Source organism: Sorex fumeus, unplaced genomic scaffold (assembly GCF_029834395.1).
Source record: "Sorex fumeus unplaced genomic scaffold, SorFum_2.1 ptg000098l, whole genome shotgun sequence".
Taxonomy (NCBI): Eukaryota; Metazoa; Chordata; class Mammalia; order Eulipotyphla; family Soricidae; genus Sorex; species Sorex fumeus.
Genome location: NW_026606155.1, coordinates 32,268,083 through 32,281,564, shown reverse-complemented (window position 1 = coordinate 32,281,564; position 13,482 = coordinate 32,268,083). Strand labels below are relative to the sequence as shown.

Sequence of the window (13,482 nt, the reverse complement as noted above, 5' to 3'; positions counted from 1 at the left end):
ATTGCAAGGACAAATTGCTTAAGATGTCTCATTTAAGTATGTGAAGAACTGCCCATTTTTAATTCACAGAGCTTTTAACTGGTGACTCAGTGAGGGATGATGTCATATGTTATCCTACAACAGCTGATGTGTTTCTCTCTGTTCACTTAAACGGTTCCCTCTGCTTCTAAAGCAGACAGTACTCCCCAGTTTCCATCCTTCCATCAGTTTCTTCTCAGCCTGCCACAGGCAAACAGCCTTCCAGCAGTGGATGAAACAGGAAGTCTGACAGCTTGAGTCTGCAGTGGGACCCTAGAGTTTTCCCACTCCGTGTCCTGGCAGCGTTCCCCAGAAGTACACACACACACACACACACACACATACACACACACACACACACACACACACACACACAGAGCTCCATTGTTGCAGCCTTCCCAGCCCACTGATCCTAATATGGAATGCAGCAGGAAACCCATGATTTCCTGACACTCAGCAAGCTGAAGGAAGCAAGGGGAAACTCCATTTAAAAGCCTAGCTTTCCTCCATGTTAGCCGTGAAGTTAAAAATGGGGAAGATTTAGCAAAATTCTGGTGTTTTTAGCTAAGCTGGAGAAAAGAAGTGCATAAAGAAAATCTCAGTTGAAATTTTTAGACAGTCAGGGAGTCCCCTGGAATTTAGTGATAATGAGGGTTTCTTAACTCAGCTGATAGGAAACGGGACAGACTCTTTCCATCAGTCCATCTGGGTGTTACCTTCCTTTACCAGCATGGCAAACCAGAGGGCACATGCCAGCCACGTTGGACATGTCTCTCTGATCCCAAGGTACTCAAAGTGAGTGAAGGCAGCCTGCCGCTGACTTTCCCCACTTCATGGGCTTCTGGAGTAGCAGGAGAAGCAACAGCAGCAGCAGAACAGCCACAGCTGGAACTGCAACAATGAACTGCAAGGAGAGAAATGACAGCAGCTGTGGCTGCAGTGGCAACGAAGAGAAGAAGATGCTGAAGTGTGTGGTGGTGGGGGACGGTGCCGTGGGAAAAACCTGCCTGCTGATGAGCTACGCCAATGATGCCTTCCCAGAAGAATACGTGCCCACTGTGTTTGACCACTATGCAGGTAAGAAAAGTGGGAAAGTAGATGTGTGGGGTGTGAATGATGCCAGGGTGACACCCACACTTCAGAGGGCCCAGGATTAATTATTTCTAATGCTAGTATCGTATCAGTTGCTGGCTTGGTAGTAACCAGGTAGCTTAAAAAAAAAAAGGAACTGAGCACTTTGCTGGAATTGATAGAACAATTTGTTCTGTTTATGTTATGACACAAATTCATTTGTATTATGACACTTTTTCCTTCATCAAATCAAATACATAACTCTGAGGAAATACATGGAACTACCCTCTAGCATTTGCGATCAGAGATGTTACTCAACTTTATCCTGAAGATCCTAAACTTTTTATTGGGAACATTTAAAATACAATTGTATCACAATTTGCTTTTACAGAAAAAGAAAAATCAACACTAACTCAAAAAATATGGTAAAAGAAATGTGCTTGCTTCTTTTTATATTTCATCTCACAGCATCCATAAAAGAAAATGTTGATTACTGAATATTAGAATATTCACTTTTCAATAACTATTGGTGCTATCCCATTGTACTTTATTTTCTTGAGAAAAGTGTTAAAAAGTTCTAACTAGCAATTAGTAAATATATCTTGGGTTAGCAGAAATGTCTTTAATCGATATGTTTTAATAAGAAAAAAAGAAAGGTAAGATTAAAATCTGTTTTATTTAAAAGTATGCCCCAAAAGGACAGAATATTTAAATCATGACAGTTAAAAAACTATAGTCACAATTTCTGTCTTTCAAGAACATTTTTTGAGTGTTCTTAACTTTTTGTCAGTGGCTCCCTTATCTAAATTTCTCCATTTTGACTTTCCCTTTTTCTTTTATTAAGTTTCTCAAAAACAAGTTCATGAAACTTTCAAAGTTTACAGTTAACTAAATTTTATAACTTCTAAAAAAAAGAGAAATTTTTATAACTTTCTTACATAGTGAACAAATAGGAAATTCTCAGAGAATTGGGGTTTTGTTAGAGGAAAAGTTCTCCTTTACCACCTTGGCTTTGGGACAAGGGAAATGGCCCACAGGAAACCTGTGTGAGTGTTGGCTTTGCTTTGTGGTGATTTGAAATCCTCTTTCTGTAGGAAGTAGCTTCTTTTCAAGTGCTAAACAATCACCTACATCCCCTCCTTCTACTCCTTCATTGACATGATTTATGATATTAAATAGAAGACAGGAAGAAACAACAATGAAAACGCTATCCTTTTTTTGGCAGATTTTTTATATTTATAGAAATTAAGAGCAAATTTTAATGTTGGATTCCTTGAGAATTTCTGAAATTATAACAACTATTCTTAGAAAAGAATTTTTTAATTGAGTCAACATGCGATACAGTTACAAAGTTGTTGTTCTGATTGGATTTCAGTCATACAATGTTCCAACACCTGTCCCTTCACCAGAAACATTTCCCACAAAGACAATATTTTTTAAAGAGAACAGAGTAAAAATAAGACAATTCATTTGAAAAATATCAAGTTACAGAATTAACAAATTTATACCTTTAAAAAGTTACTAGAATGTGAACCAGAAACATAGATCAAAGGGCATATGCACGAGGTCAGAGTGCAGTGTTCTACACAATACTGCCCACCAAGTACCTGTAAGTGTGACTCAGGAAGCCCTTAAGCACTACTCGGAGACCCCAAAAAATAATAATTTAAAAGTTAATAGGATATTTTATTAAGTGTTTTAACAAGGTGATTTGTTCTATGCCTTCTTTTTGCGAGGCAAAAGAAACTAGCAGTAACCAGATAAAAGATAAAGCTCAGAATCTATTCAGAGCAGAGCTATCAATTGATTTTGGAAATTATGCATTCTAATCTCCAGCTATCAGGTGATTCAATATTGGTAGTGTCAGGGGAAAGAGGATAAAACTATCCATCAAGAAAGAAATCAGCTCTAAAAAAAACATAAGTTATCAAAGACTGAACCATTACTAGATTCTCTAAGGATCAGAGTATTCTGTATTTCTACTACCTACATGCTTATGTTTATTTTGCACCTTTTCATTTTTATAATAATTTGATATTCTTTCAGTTGGATTATAAAGGAAATGCAGGCATGAGACACACACATCTATGATAACAATGAAATGAACATTTCAGTAGAAAAGTCTTTCTCCATCACAAAGACTCTAGTTCCTTTTACCACCACCCTCCCCATATATGATTTATTGACTCTAAGTCCTTAGGCTGTCAGATGGTAATCTCTAATCAATTACAAAAGAATTGATGCTCTTTTCTCCAAGTGGAAATGTATCTATTAACTAGACTCTGGGTTCTACTGGCCCATTTTGAAATGACAGCCTGAAACTGAGCTATTGGGTACTTAGAACTTTGCAGTTTAAATCAGCTAGAACCTATTTCTTGAAGATTTACACCAATTGACAGACTAATGATGATAGAATAATAGCACACTGCAGCAAAGGCTCAGCCTGTGCTAGTACTAGCTCTGACATTATTACTGTGTGGTATTTCACTTCTGAGTGCCTTGGTGTGTGAGACAATTAATTTATGCAAAGCTCTCAAATAGTATTTCACATATGATGAGTGTAGGATATATGATAGCTATGAATATTAATAAAAGGTTCTACACTGAAACACAAGTATGAAATGAATAAAAATATAACTACAAGATAAAGACTACAATAAGAAAAATATAATCCCAAAAGTATTCTCCAAATATAGCATGATAGATTATTGATTGCCTTTAAATATAGGTATTTTGGTAACTAAAAATATACCTAAATGGAGAGTAATAGGGGAATATTCACTTTTAGAAGAATTTAATTTTGCACAAAGGAAGAAAAAATAGCAACCAACTTTTAAAAATGTGCTTTTAGTTTTTATAAATCTTATTTGTTCTCTCTTCCTCCTGCCTGTAAGAATTCAAAAGTACGTCTTCTCCATGCAGCTTTTCTTGACTCTCAAATGAGTGTTCCTTGCTCCATCTTCAATCCATATCCAGAAAACTGTTGACATTTTTAGAACATAATTCCTACCACTGCATAGAAATTTATCTGTTTCTTTACCTTCCAGCTCCCACTATGCTTGAGGACCTAAGAAAAAGAATTGCATCTTTCCACAATCCACTGTTTGATTCTCAGTCTTCATCTTACTTGATCACTTGTTCTCTTAGATATTTTTTTATGGTCCATTATTTTTCTTTTTTGTTTACTTGTTTGTTTGTTGTTCTTTAGGCCACATCTGGCCATGTTCAGGGCTTACTCCTGGCTCTGTGCTCAGGGGTTGTTCTTGACAGGGCTCAGGGGACCATATAAGTGCCAGGGATCAAACCTGGGTCTACTATGTGCAAGGCAAGACTTACCTATCTGCTGAACCATCTCTCCAGTCCCCTCTATTACCTTCTTTGTGAAACTTTTTTTCTTGATATCTGAAGTATTAAATTCTTCTACTTTCATTCTTATCACTGGAAAATATCTATATCCTCTGCTATTTTACCAACTCTACCCAGCCACTTAATGTTAGCATGCAACAGTTTTCAGTACTTCAGTCTTCCCTATGCACATGCCCTAACAGATTCTATCTAATCTCATAATCTTGAATATTGATTCATTTATGAACCTCCAATTTGCATCTGTATCCACAATACTTTCTAGTAACTACACACACGCGCACACACACACACACACACAAACACAAACACACACACATCACTGCCCATTTGGAGATTTAATCGGCCTCTCAAAGTTTATCTTTCCAGCACAGAATTTTTTTTTTAATAATTTATTTCTTTATTGAATCACTGTGGGAAAAGTTACAGAGCTTTCGGGTTTAGGTCTCAGTCATGTAAGTATCAAACACATTTCCCTTTACCAATACTTATTTTTAACCGTGAACCCCAATAGAACCCCACCTCCCACCCCTCCCAATTCCTGTGTGGCAGATGAGTTCTAGTTAATACTCTATCTACTTTGACTAGATACACTGTTTCGATAGAAGATGCACAATTATTGTTTAGAGTTTATGACCGCCCCCCCCCCAATCAGATATGCTGAAACAGCGTTGTGAAATGATTTGCTTTCTACAGCTTGGTTTAAGAATAAAATGATGGCGGCCGCGCGGTTTTGGATTTCTGCTGTTTTACTTATTAACCCTGCAAGTATTTCTATTAAAAGTTAGATAGTTAAGAGATTGGTTTCTGTGCTCTGGAGTCATGGCCGTGCCGGAGAGCCGCTCGTGGGGGGCAGCTGGTGACCTCGGTCGGGCATGAAGGACGGCCCATTACGCCCCCCTTCCCATGAGGCCCCTGCCGTCCCCCGCCCCCGGCTCAAACCTGCTGTCCACAAGGCTCCCGTGCGGCCGCCATCTTTCTTTGCAGAGAGGAGCGGGCGAGCAGGACAACACCCTTTCCCCTCCAGGCAGGCATGGTGGTGCGGTTTAACACATAGTCCATTTGCTTTTCTGCTCCAGGCGGGTGGCTCTCTGTGTTAAGTCCTTGTGCCTCCGGGGCCGTGGCCATGCCGGAGAGCCGCTCGTGGGGGGCAGCTGGTGACCTCGGTCGGGCGTGAAGGACGGCCCACCCAGCACAGAATTTTTTATTTTCAAATTTTTAATTGAGTCACAATGAAATACACAGATACAAAGTTATTCCAATACCCATCCCCTCACCAGTGCACATTTCCCACCACAATGTCCCCAGTTTTCCTCCCACTCCCAGCCCCAGCAGCCTGCCTCTATGCAAACACTTTTCTTCTCTATCTCTCTTTTTCCTTTATTTCTAATATTATTATTAGGTGGGCTGGAGTGATAGCACAGTGGGTAGGGTGTTTGCCTTGCATGCAGCTGACCCAGCTGACCTGAGTTCGATTCCTCCACCCCTCTCAGAGAGCCCGGGAAGCTACCAAGAGCATCTCGCCTGCACAGCAAAGCCTGGAAAGCTCCCCATGATGTATTCGGTATGCCAAAAATAGTAACAATAAGTCTCACAATGGAGTCCTTACTGGGATTGCTTGAGCACATCGATGAACAATGGGAGGACAGTGACAGTGACAGTGATTATTAGGTACTGTGGTTTTCAATGCTGTTACTGAAATGGTTATGAATATCATGAATATCATGAATATTACTTTTTTTCAGCACTCAGTTCTTGTCCAGAGTAATCATTCACAGCTATCATTGTCATAGTGGTCCCTTCTCAGTCCTAACTGCACTCCCCCTCCCCATTTGTGGCAAGCTTCCTACAATAGACCAACCGCTAGGCCTTGTTTCTACTGTCTTTGTTTATTATTCACATAGTATATTTTTTCATACCTCACAAATGAATGCAATCATTCTATGTTTGTCCCTCTCCCTCTCATTCATTTCAGTTAACATTATACTCTCCATGTTCATCCTTGCACAAACAAATTTTGTGATGGTTTTTCCTAACAGCTCTGTCATATTTCATTGTGTATATTTACCATAGTTTCTTTATCCAGTCATCTGTTCTTAGGCACTTGGGTTGTTTCCAGATTTTGGCCATTGTGAATAGTGTTGCAATGAACAGGGGAGTGAAGATCTCTTTTCTGCGTTGTGCTTTTGGGCACCTAGAGTATATCTCCAGGAGTGGTACTGCTGGGTCATATGGAAGCTTAATTTCTAGTTTTTTTAAGAATGTCCATATTGTTTTCCAGAAAGATTGGTCCATTCAGCATTCCCACAGCAGTGAATGAGAGTCCCATTCTCTCCAAATTAATGCCAGCACTAGCAGTTCTTTTTGATGTGTGCCAGTCTCTGTGGTGCAGTACAGAATTTCTTTAATCCCCCCAGTTTATTACTCCCTTAGACCTCCCTCCAAAAGTTCATACAAAAGTACAAAAGTACGTACATCTTCTATTCTGTTTCTCAAAACAAAAACTTTGGTATTATTCTTAACTCCTTTCTTTTTTTGACTACATTTCCCTCCCCTCCATCCAAGCAATTGTTGTCCCTTCCAGCAAATAATCCAACATCTAAAATGCATCTCAACTCTTATCACTTCTCACTACTTCCATTGCCTTCACTCTTATCTAAATAACCATCTTTTCTCATTCAAACTATAGTAATCACCTCTAGTTTCTACACTTCTAATCTTGCCTCCTATAGTCAATTCACACAGTTGTGAATAGAAGGATTACTTACAACTTGAAATCCTTCAATCTTTTCCCTTCACACTCAGATTCTATCTTTTATCATGTATCATGGTCTACAAGATGCTCCATAACTTGGTACCTATTATCTCTCCAATTTCATTCCCTAACTTTCCTTTTTAAGTGTTTCTGATTCAGCCACCCAAGTAATTTTGATATTACTCATACGCAACTCACCACCTCCTTCCTTAAAGATTAACTTGCTTATCACCCAGTATTTCATGTTTCTTCCATGGTCACCGTCTACCTAAATTAACCACATTATTCAACACAGTCATACATACAAACATAAACACATGCAGTCACTCAATATGTTTTTAGGAATGGACATATGAAAATATTTATTAAACTTATTCTTTTCTTGAACTATTTTGTTTATCTTTTAAACAACCATTTCTTTTTTTATTTTATTTATTTTTTTATTTATAATGTAGGAGTACTGCTATTTATTCAGTCATAGACTAAGTTGATTGAATTGGGCATGAACTCCACATTACTTTTTTTTTAACTGAATCACCATGAGATACAGTTACAAAGCTTCCATGTTCGAGATTGAAAACCTATCCCTCCACCAGTACACACTTTCCACCACTTTTTGGACATTATGTTTTGCTCGAATTTTCCCACCACCATTCAAGCCTACCTGCCAGGGGCAGATGCTAGATCATTTATTGTTTGTTGCTCATTTTAAATATCTTGGGTGCCCCAGCGTTGTGCCTCTGGAATCCTAGATTGTAAATGGTTGGGTTCCAGAGACATTTCTTTCAGGCACTAATCCATTTTGGGATTCATTTGGGCATCTCTGGACCAGGGTTGTTGGTATGCTAAGATGATACCTGGAGGCACTTTGTGGGCTCACAGCCAGGCCAACGAGTGGGCAGGCAGCCAAGGAGGGACAGTTCATGCCTCTGCCGCCATGCGGCATGAAGATTTAATTATGGAACCGCATACCTGGGCCTGGTGTGTGGAAGCTCTTGGTCACCGGGATTCCATCTGGAATACGCAGGGAGACTGCACCTGCTCCATCTGGGATGCCCCAGTGAAATTGACTTGTTATGGGGCCCAGAGATATCTCTGACTCTGTGGTGTCTTTCAGGACTCACTTCTGTGTCTCTAGACCAGGGCTATTGGTGCACAAAAGGTGGCACCTGGAGGTACATTGTGGGCTGACAGTCATGCCAATGAGTGGGCGGGGAGCCAGTTAAACAACCATTTCATATCTAGTTATAATAAAATACTGATTTTTTATGGGTGGGGGAACATACCCGATGGTACTCAGGGTTTACTCATGACTCTATGCTCAGGGATCACTTCTGGCAAGTTCTGAGGACCATATGGGGTGCTGGGAATTGAATCCAGGTTGGCCACATGCAAGGCAAGTGCCCTACCCATTGTACTATCACTTTGGCCCCAATCAGTACAATAAAGTATTGATTTTTTTTAACTAAGTGAACAATATCACATCCACTGAACAGTATAACTCTAGAATGGATTAATTTGGAAAAAAGTGTGATATAATTAAAAGTCTCCATTTGCATTCTATTCAAAAGCCTACTAAAATTTTGGGCCATCCACACAAAAACTAATATGTTCTATATAAAGAGCTTGAGTAACACCAATTGCAGCTAATGGATAGGACTAAAATCTCCAGATAACTGTATGATACGGACGGCCTCAAATGCTGGGGGAAGAGGCAGCTCAGATAGAGAAGGGAACACCAAGTAAAGGGTATTTGGAGGACCAGCTCTGATTGGGAGATGCGTGCCGAATGTAGACTATAGATCAAACACAATGGCCACTCAATGCCTCTAGTGCAAACTACAACACCCAAAAAAGAAAGAGAGAACAAAAGGGAATGCCCTGCCTCAAAGGCAGGGTGGGGTGGGGGGGATGGGTTGGGGTTGGTGGGAGGGATACTAGGATCATTGGTGGTGGAGAATGGGCACTGGTAGAGGGATGGGTACTCGATCATTGTATGACTGAAACGCCAGCACGAAAGTTTGTAACTGTACCCCACGGTGATTCACTAATAAAAAAATTTAAAAAAAAAAAAAAGAAAAGAAGTCCACTTCATTTGAAATGTGCGTAAAGTACATGGTTTGCCATTTCTATCAATCATGTTCTGTATTAGAATTAATTTTGTCTGTGACTCTTTCCTCTTAGAATTTTGTCAAAAATCACTGTATTTGGAAACATTTTATGTCATTATTTGTGAACTCAGTTTATGCAGGAAATTAACACACTTCATATAAAGTAGGGAGTCCTGAATGGGCTGCAGAGCAGGAATTCAGTTACTTTATCAGCGTGTGAAATGTATAAGGAAGTTCTTTTCACTGATACCTGAATGCCAATTCTAATTTCTTCAACCTATTTAAGTCATAATTGGTTCATGATTGATGCAATCACAACATTAATGGCCTGGGCAGAAGGAGAAACTATGGCCAAACCCACAGAGTATGTCAGGGTACATGTGGTTTTGTATAGGGGTGAGTGAGTGTTAATATAAAATAATAAAGATCAAATAAAACAAGATTCCAGACATATAAAGGTTGCAAGATCAACTATCATTTAGAAATATTTATTAAAGGGGGAGGGACAACTGAATATCTCTGGAGGATGACAGGATTCATTTTTTGTAAGTCAAAGGATATTTAAAACAACTCTCATGGGAATATAAAATAATAAATCTCCAAATGGTTAACTATTTACAAAATATTTTTAAAAAGTCTGTGAAGGAGACAAAAATGGGCCACTTGAAATATTAACTCGGTTATCTAAGTTTCCAACTCTTAATATATCTTTTGCAGGGACCTCAATGTGTGTATGATACTTTTTCTATGCTTTGTAGATTATACAAAAGACATGTTAGAGCAAATGTATGAACAGTTCCTTTACAAGATATTTGCAAGAACAAGCTCACTCAGATGCTTCAGGAATTCAAATTATATTCAGAAAGCCAGAGCTTACTGCAGAGTGGGTTCATTGTGAAATATATCTCTTTGGAGTAAGAAAGAAGAAAAAATTTTAAAAGATAAGAGAAAATTATTTGACTGGAGTAGTCCAAGAAAAAATTATGCTCTGCTCCCAAGGTTGAAAAACGCACCTGCAGTCTCTAACCCCCTGCCTTCCATCTTTAGTTAGCAACAAGCCAAGGACAGCCACACATGCAACTTCAATGAGCAGACTCTCTAAGACCAAGACTTAGTTACACACAATAAGCTTCTCTTCACTGTTCAGGCTTGGAGAAGCTTCCTAAATTTTACTGCATGACTGCCCATTGAAATTGGATCCCAGACACATGCATACGCACACACTATTATATATTCATATATTATATATTTTATTTATATGTTTTTATGTCTAGGATAATTTTTCAAACTTGCAATCACTCCCACTTTTTGTGGGGGCAAATAACAAGTTTTACTCAGAAATAGCTTCGTATATTTGATGTCAATGTTTGGGGGGGCGGGGAGAGAGTTCTAAAAAGGAAGCATGAAAGTGAACAAAAAATATAAGGCCTCTCCGGAAGGTACAGGTACTTAAACTCCACAAAAACAATTGCCCTTGTTGATTGATTCTATGTACAAGATCCCCAAGGAACTACAGAGGCCTGACCTTTTTTTGTAATAAAACAACTTCTGATGAGGCTCAAAATTTGTTTGCCCACAAACAAGAATTTGGACCACTCAATGGGTTAATTGGATTCAAAAAGTTATTTTTTCTGAGTATAACATAGTCAGAAGTTCCATCATGAATCCAATAGGGATCAATTTTGAGTCACAGAATGTCCTGACATCATTCCTGAGCTCTCTGTAGTCCACCAACTTATTATATATGCCCAGATTTCCTGAAAACAAAGGACTTGAGTCATGTGCATTTGCTCAGCATTTTTTTTTTGAGTTTGGACCAGGGAAAATAAGAGAACTTTCCAAGGACTCCTTTCTCTCTTTTTCTGAGTGTGCACTTGCGCAGGCACACACACACACACACACACACACACACACACACACACATCCAATTGAAGAATATCAGAGTCAAAGAGATCTTGGGTGGAGAGAAGAAGGGGTTGAAGAGAAGTATCAGCTCACCTATAAAAGGGTGACAATTTGATTAAAAGTAGATTGCTCAATGTCAGCAACAAAACCCTGAAGACAGTTGAATCCCATTTTCAAGGGCTTTTTTAGGGAAAAATCTATTAACTTAGAATTGTGTACCTAACATATATATATACATATATAGTATGTATTTAAATACATACACATATATATTCATGGTTGAGTCCCACTTAGTAATGCTCAGGTGTTTTTCCTGGATCAATGCTCAGGAGTGAGTCCTGGCTGCTTTGGGGAACCATATGTGGTACCAGCCCGCACAGCAAAGCCTGGCAAGCTACCCAGGATATATTCGATATGCCAAACACAGTAACAAGTCTCAAAATGGAGATGTTAGTGGGCCCGCTCAAGTAGATCGATGAACAACGTGAGGACAATGCAGTGCTTTTCTGAGTTCATATTATAGCTTTTCTCCATGAGATGGATATCATTCTGGCCATGTGGGATTCCACAGTTTGGTAGAATAACTTTTCACTTATTGTGAAAAGTGCTAACAACAGTTATAGTAGTTATATACTCACATAGGCCTTGCTATTAGTTATGTGTTTTTGAAGTATTTTATATATTAATTCATTACCTAATCAGAAAGATCCTGACATGCTATGACTTTCCTGATAAGGAAACTAAAGCACAAATATATTGAACAATTTTCACCCCATGTTAAATAATTTGTAATAGAATAAGCAAAGGGTACAGCACACAATTATTATTATTATTATTTAAAACCCACTGTTAAATAAATCTGCTATCATCTTTTATAATCAAAAGATTCAGAGATCTAAGGATTAATTCCATGGTAAGGTTTTCCTTGCTCATGTTATGGGCCTGGGCTGGTTTTCAAATAAGTGGGTCTGCTTTCCTCCATTCATCCATTTAAGGACCCAGTTTCCTTCTATAATATTATCCTGCCATCCCCAAGGATCTCTTAGTCATCTATATTCAACCAATCTACTGAGAATGAACATGAAGAATCCTGAATGGAAATTTGTACAGGTTAAATCCGGTAGTCACATGAAACATGATATAGCAATCACAGTACATAAGAAATAATTTAGGGGGAAGAAAGATAATATAAGGATTAAGGAACATACCTTGCACACAGTAGATCCTGATTCGATCCTTGATACCACCAAGAGCTATCCCTGCACACAGGACCAGGAATAAACCCTGAGCACTGCCAAGAATGGCCCAACTCTCATACCCCACAAAAATAATTCAGTGAATCAAAGCCACATCTCTAACAAGGAAGGTTGTAAGATAAACCAACCTGTGCTCTAAAAAAGGAAAATGGATTATGATAGAATTTAGCTTTCTCTGACTTTACCAAATTTTCCAGTACACCCCCCCTCCAATATTCTCACATACCTTTTCCCTACAAGTAAAACAGTTTATTGTTTTCTCAAAAAGAACCAGAGTCACGATTCTGTCACTGTTCCAGATGATGATACAAGTGAGTTTATTTCTATGTTATGGAAACATGATCCTTTAATAGAAGAGTCTGTGCCCGATACACAATTAATTGCCTGTGCCCTATACAAAATTATCACTTGGACAATGGTAGAATAGAGATGATATAACTAAAATATTCAAAACTTCTTTCAGTAGAGGGAAGAAGTGAAGAGAAATATTAATAATAAAATCCTGATACAAACTTTGGGAAGTTTTTTTTAATAATAGAGAATTTTCTTGAATTTAGCCCTGATGCTATTCTCTGAGAGAAATTCCATAATCCATTTTTCTGAACCTCTGTTGGCTCAGGTCTCTGGGGCTTTCTTCTTCCTCATCTATTATTTTCTAAAGCATAACATCTGAATTGGGTAATTGGTAACATATCTTTATTGAGGTTGTACCAAATAGCTATTTGGAGCAGTGTGGAGGCTCAAGTATTACTTGACAATCATTGTCACTGTCACTGTCCTCCCATTGTTCATCAATTTGCTCGAACGGGCCCAGTAACATTGTGAGACTTGTTGTTACTGTGTTTAGCATATCGAATACATCATGGGGAACTTGCTAGGCTTTGCCTTGCGGGAGAGATACTCTTGGTAGCCTTCTGGGCTCTCCAAGAGGGGCAGAGGAATCGAACTCAGGTCGGCCGGGTCAGCCTCATGCAAGGCAAACGCCCTACCCACTGTGCTATCG

At 38.8% G+C, this 13,482-nt stretch overlaps 1 protein-coding gene across 1 annotated transcript in view; it reads left to right on the top strand.

Annotated features, from left to right (window-relative positions):
* Positions 1–523: 523 nt before the first annotated feature.
* The window catches only part of RHOJ (ras homolog family member J), a 116,257-nt gene continuing 103,298 nt past the window's right edge, over positions 524–13,482 (top strand). Inside the window, exon 1 of the mRNA XM_056134372.1 lies at positions 524–1,095. Coding sequence (XP_055990347.1) covers positions 852–1,095 — 244 coding nt within the window. The 5' untranslated portion in view covers positions 524–851. The remainder of the gene's footprint in view (positions 1,096–13,482) is intronic.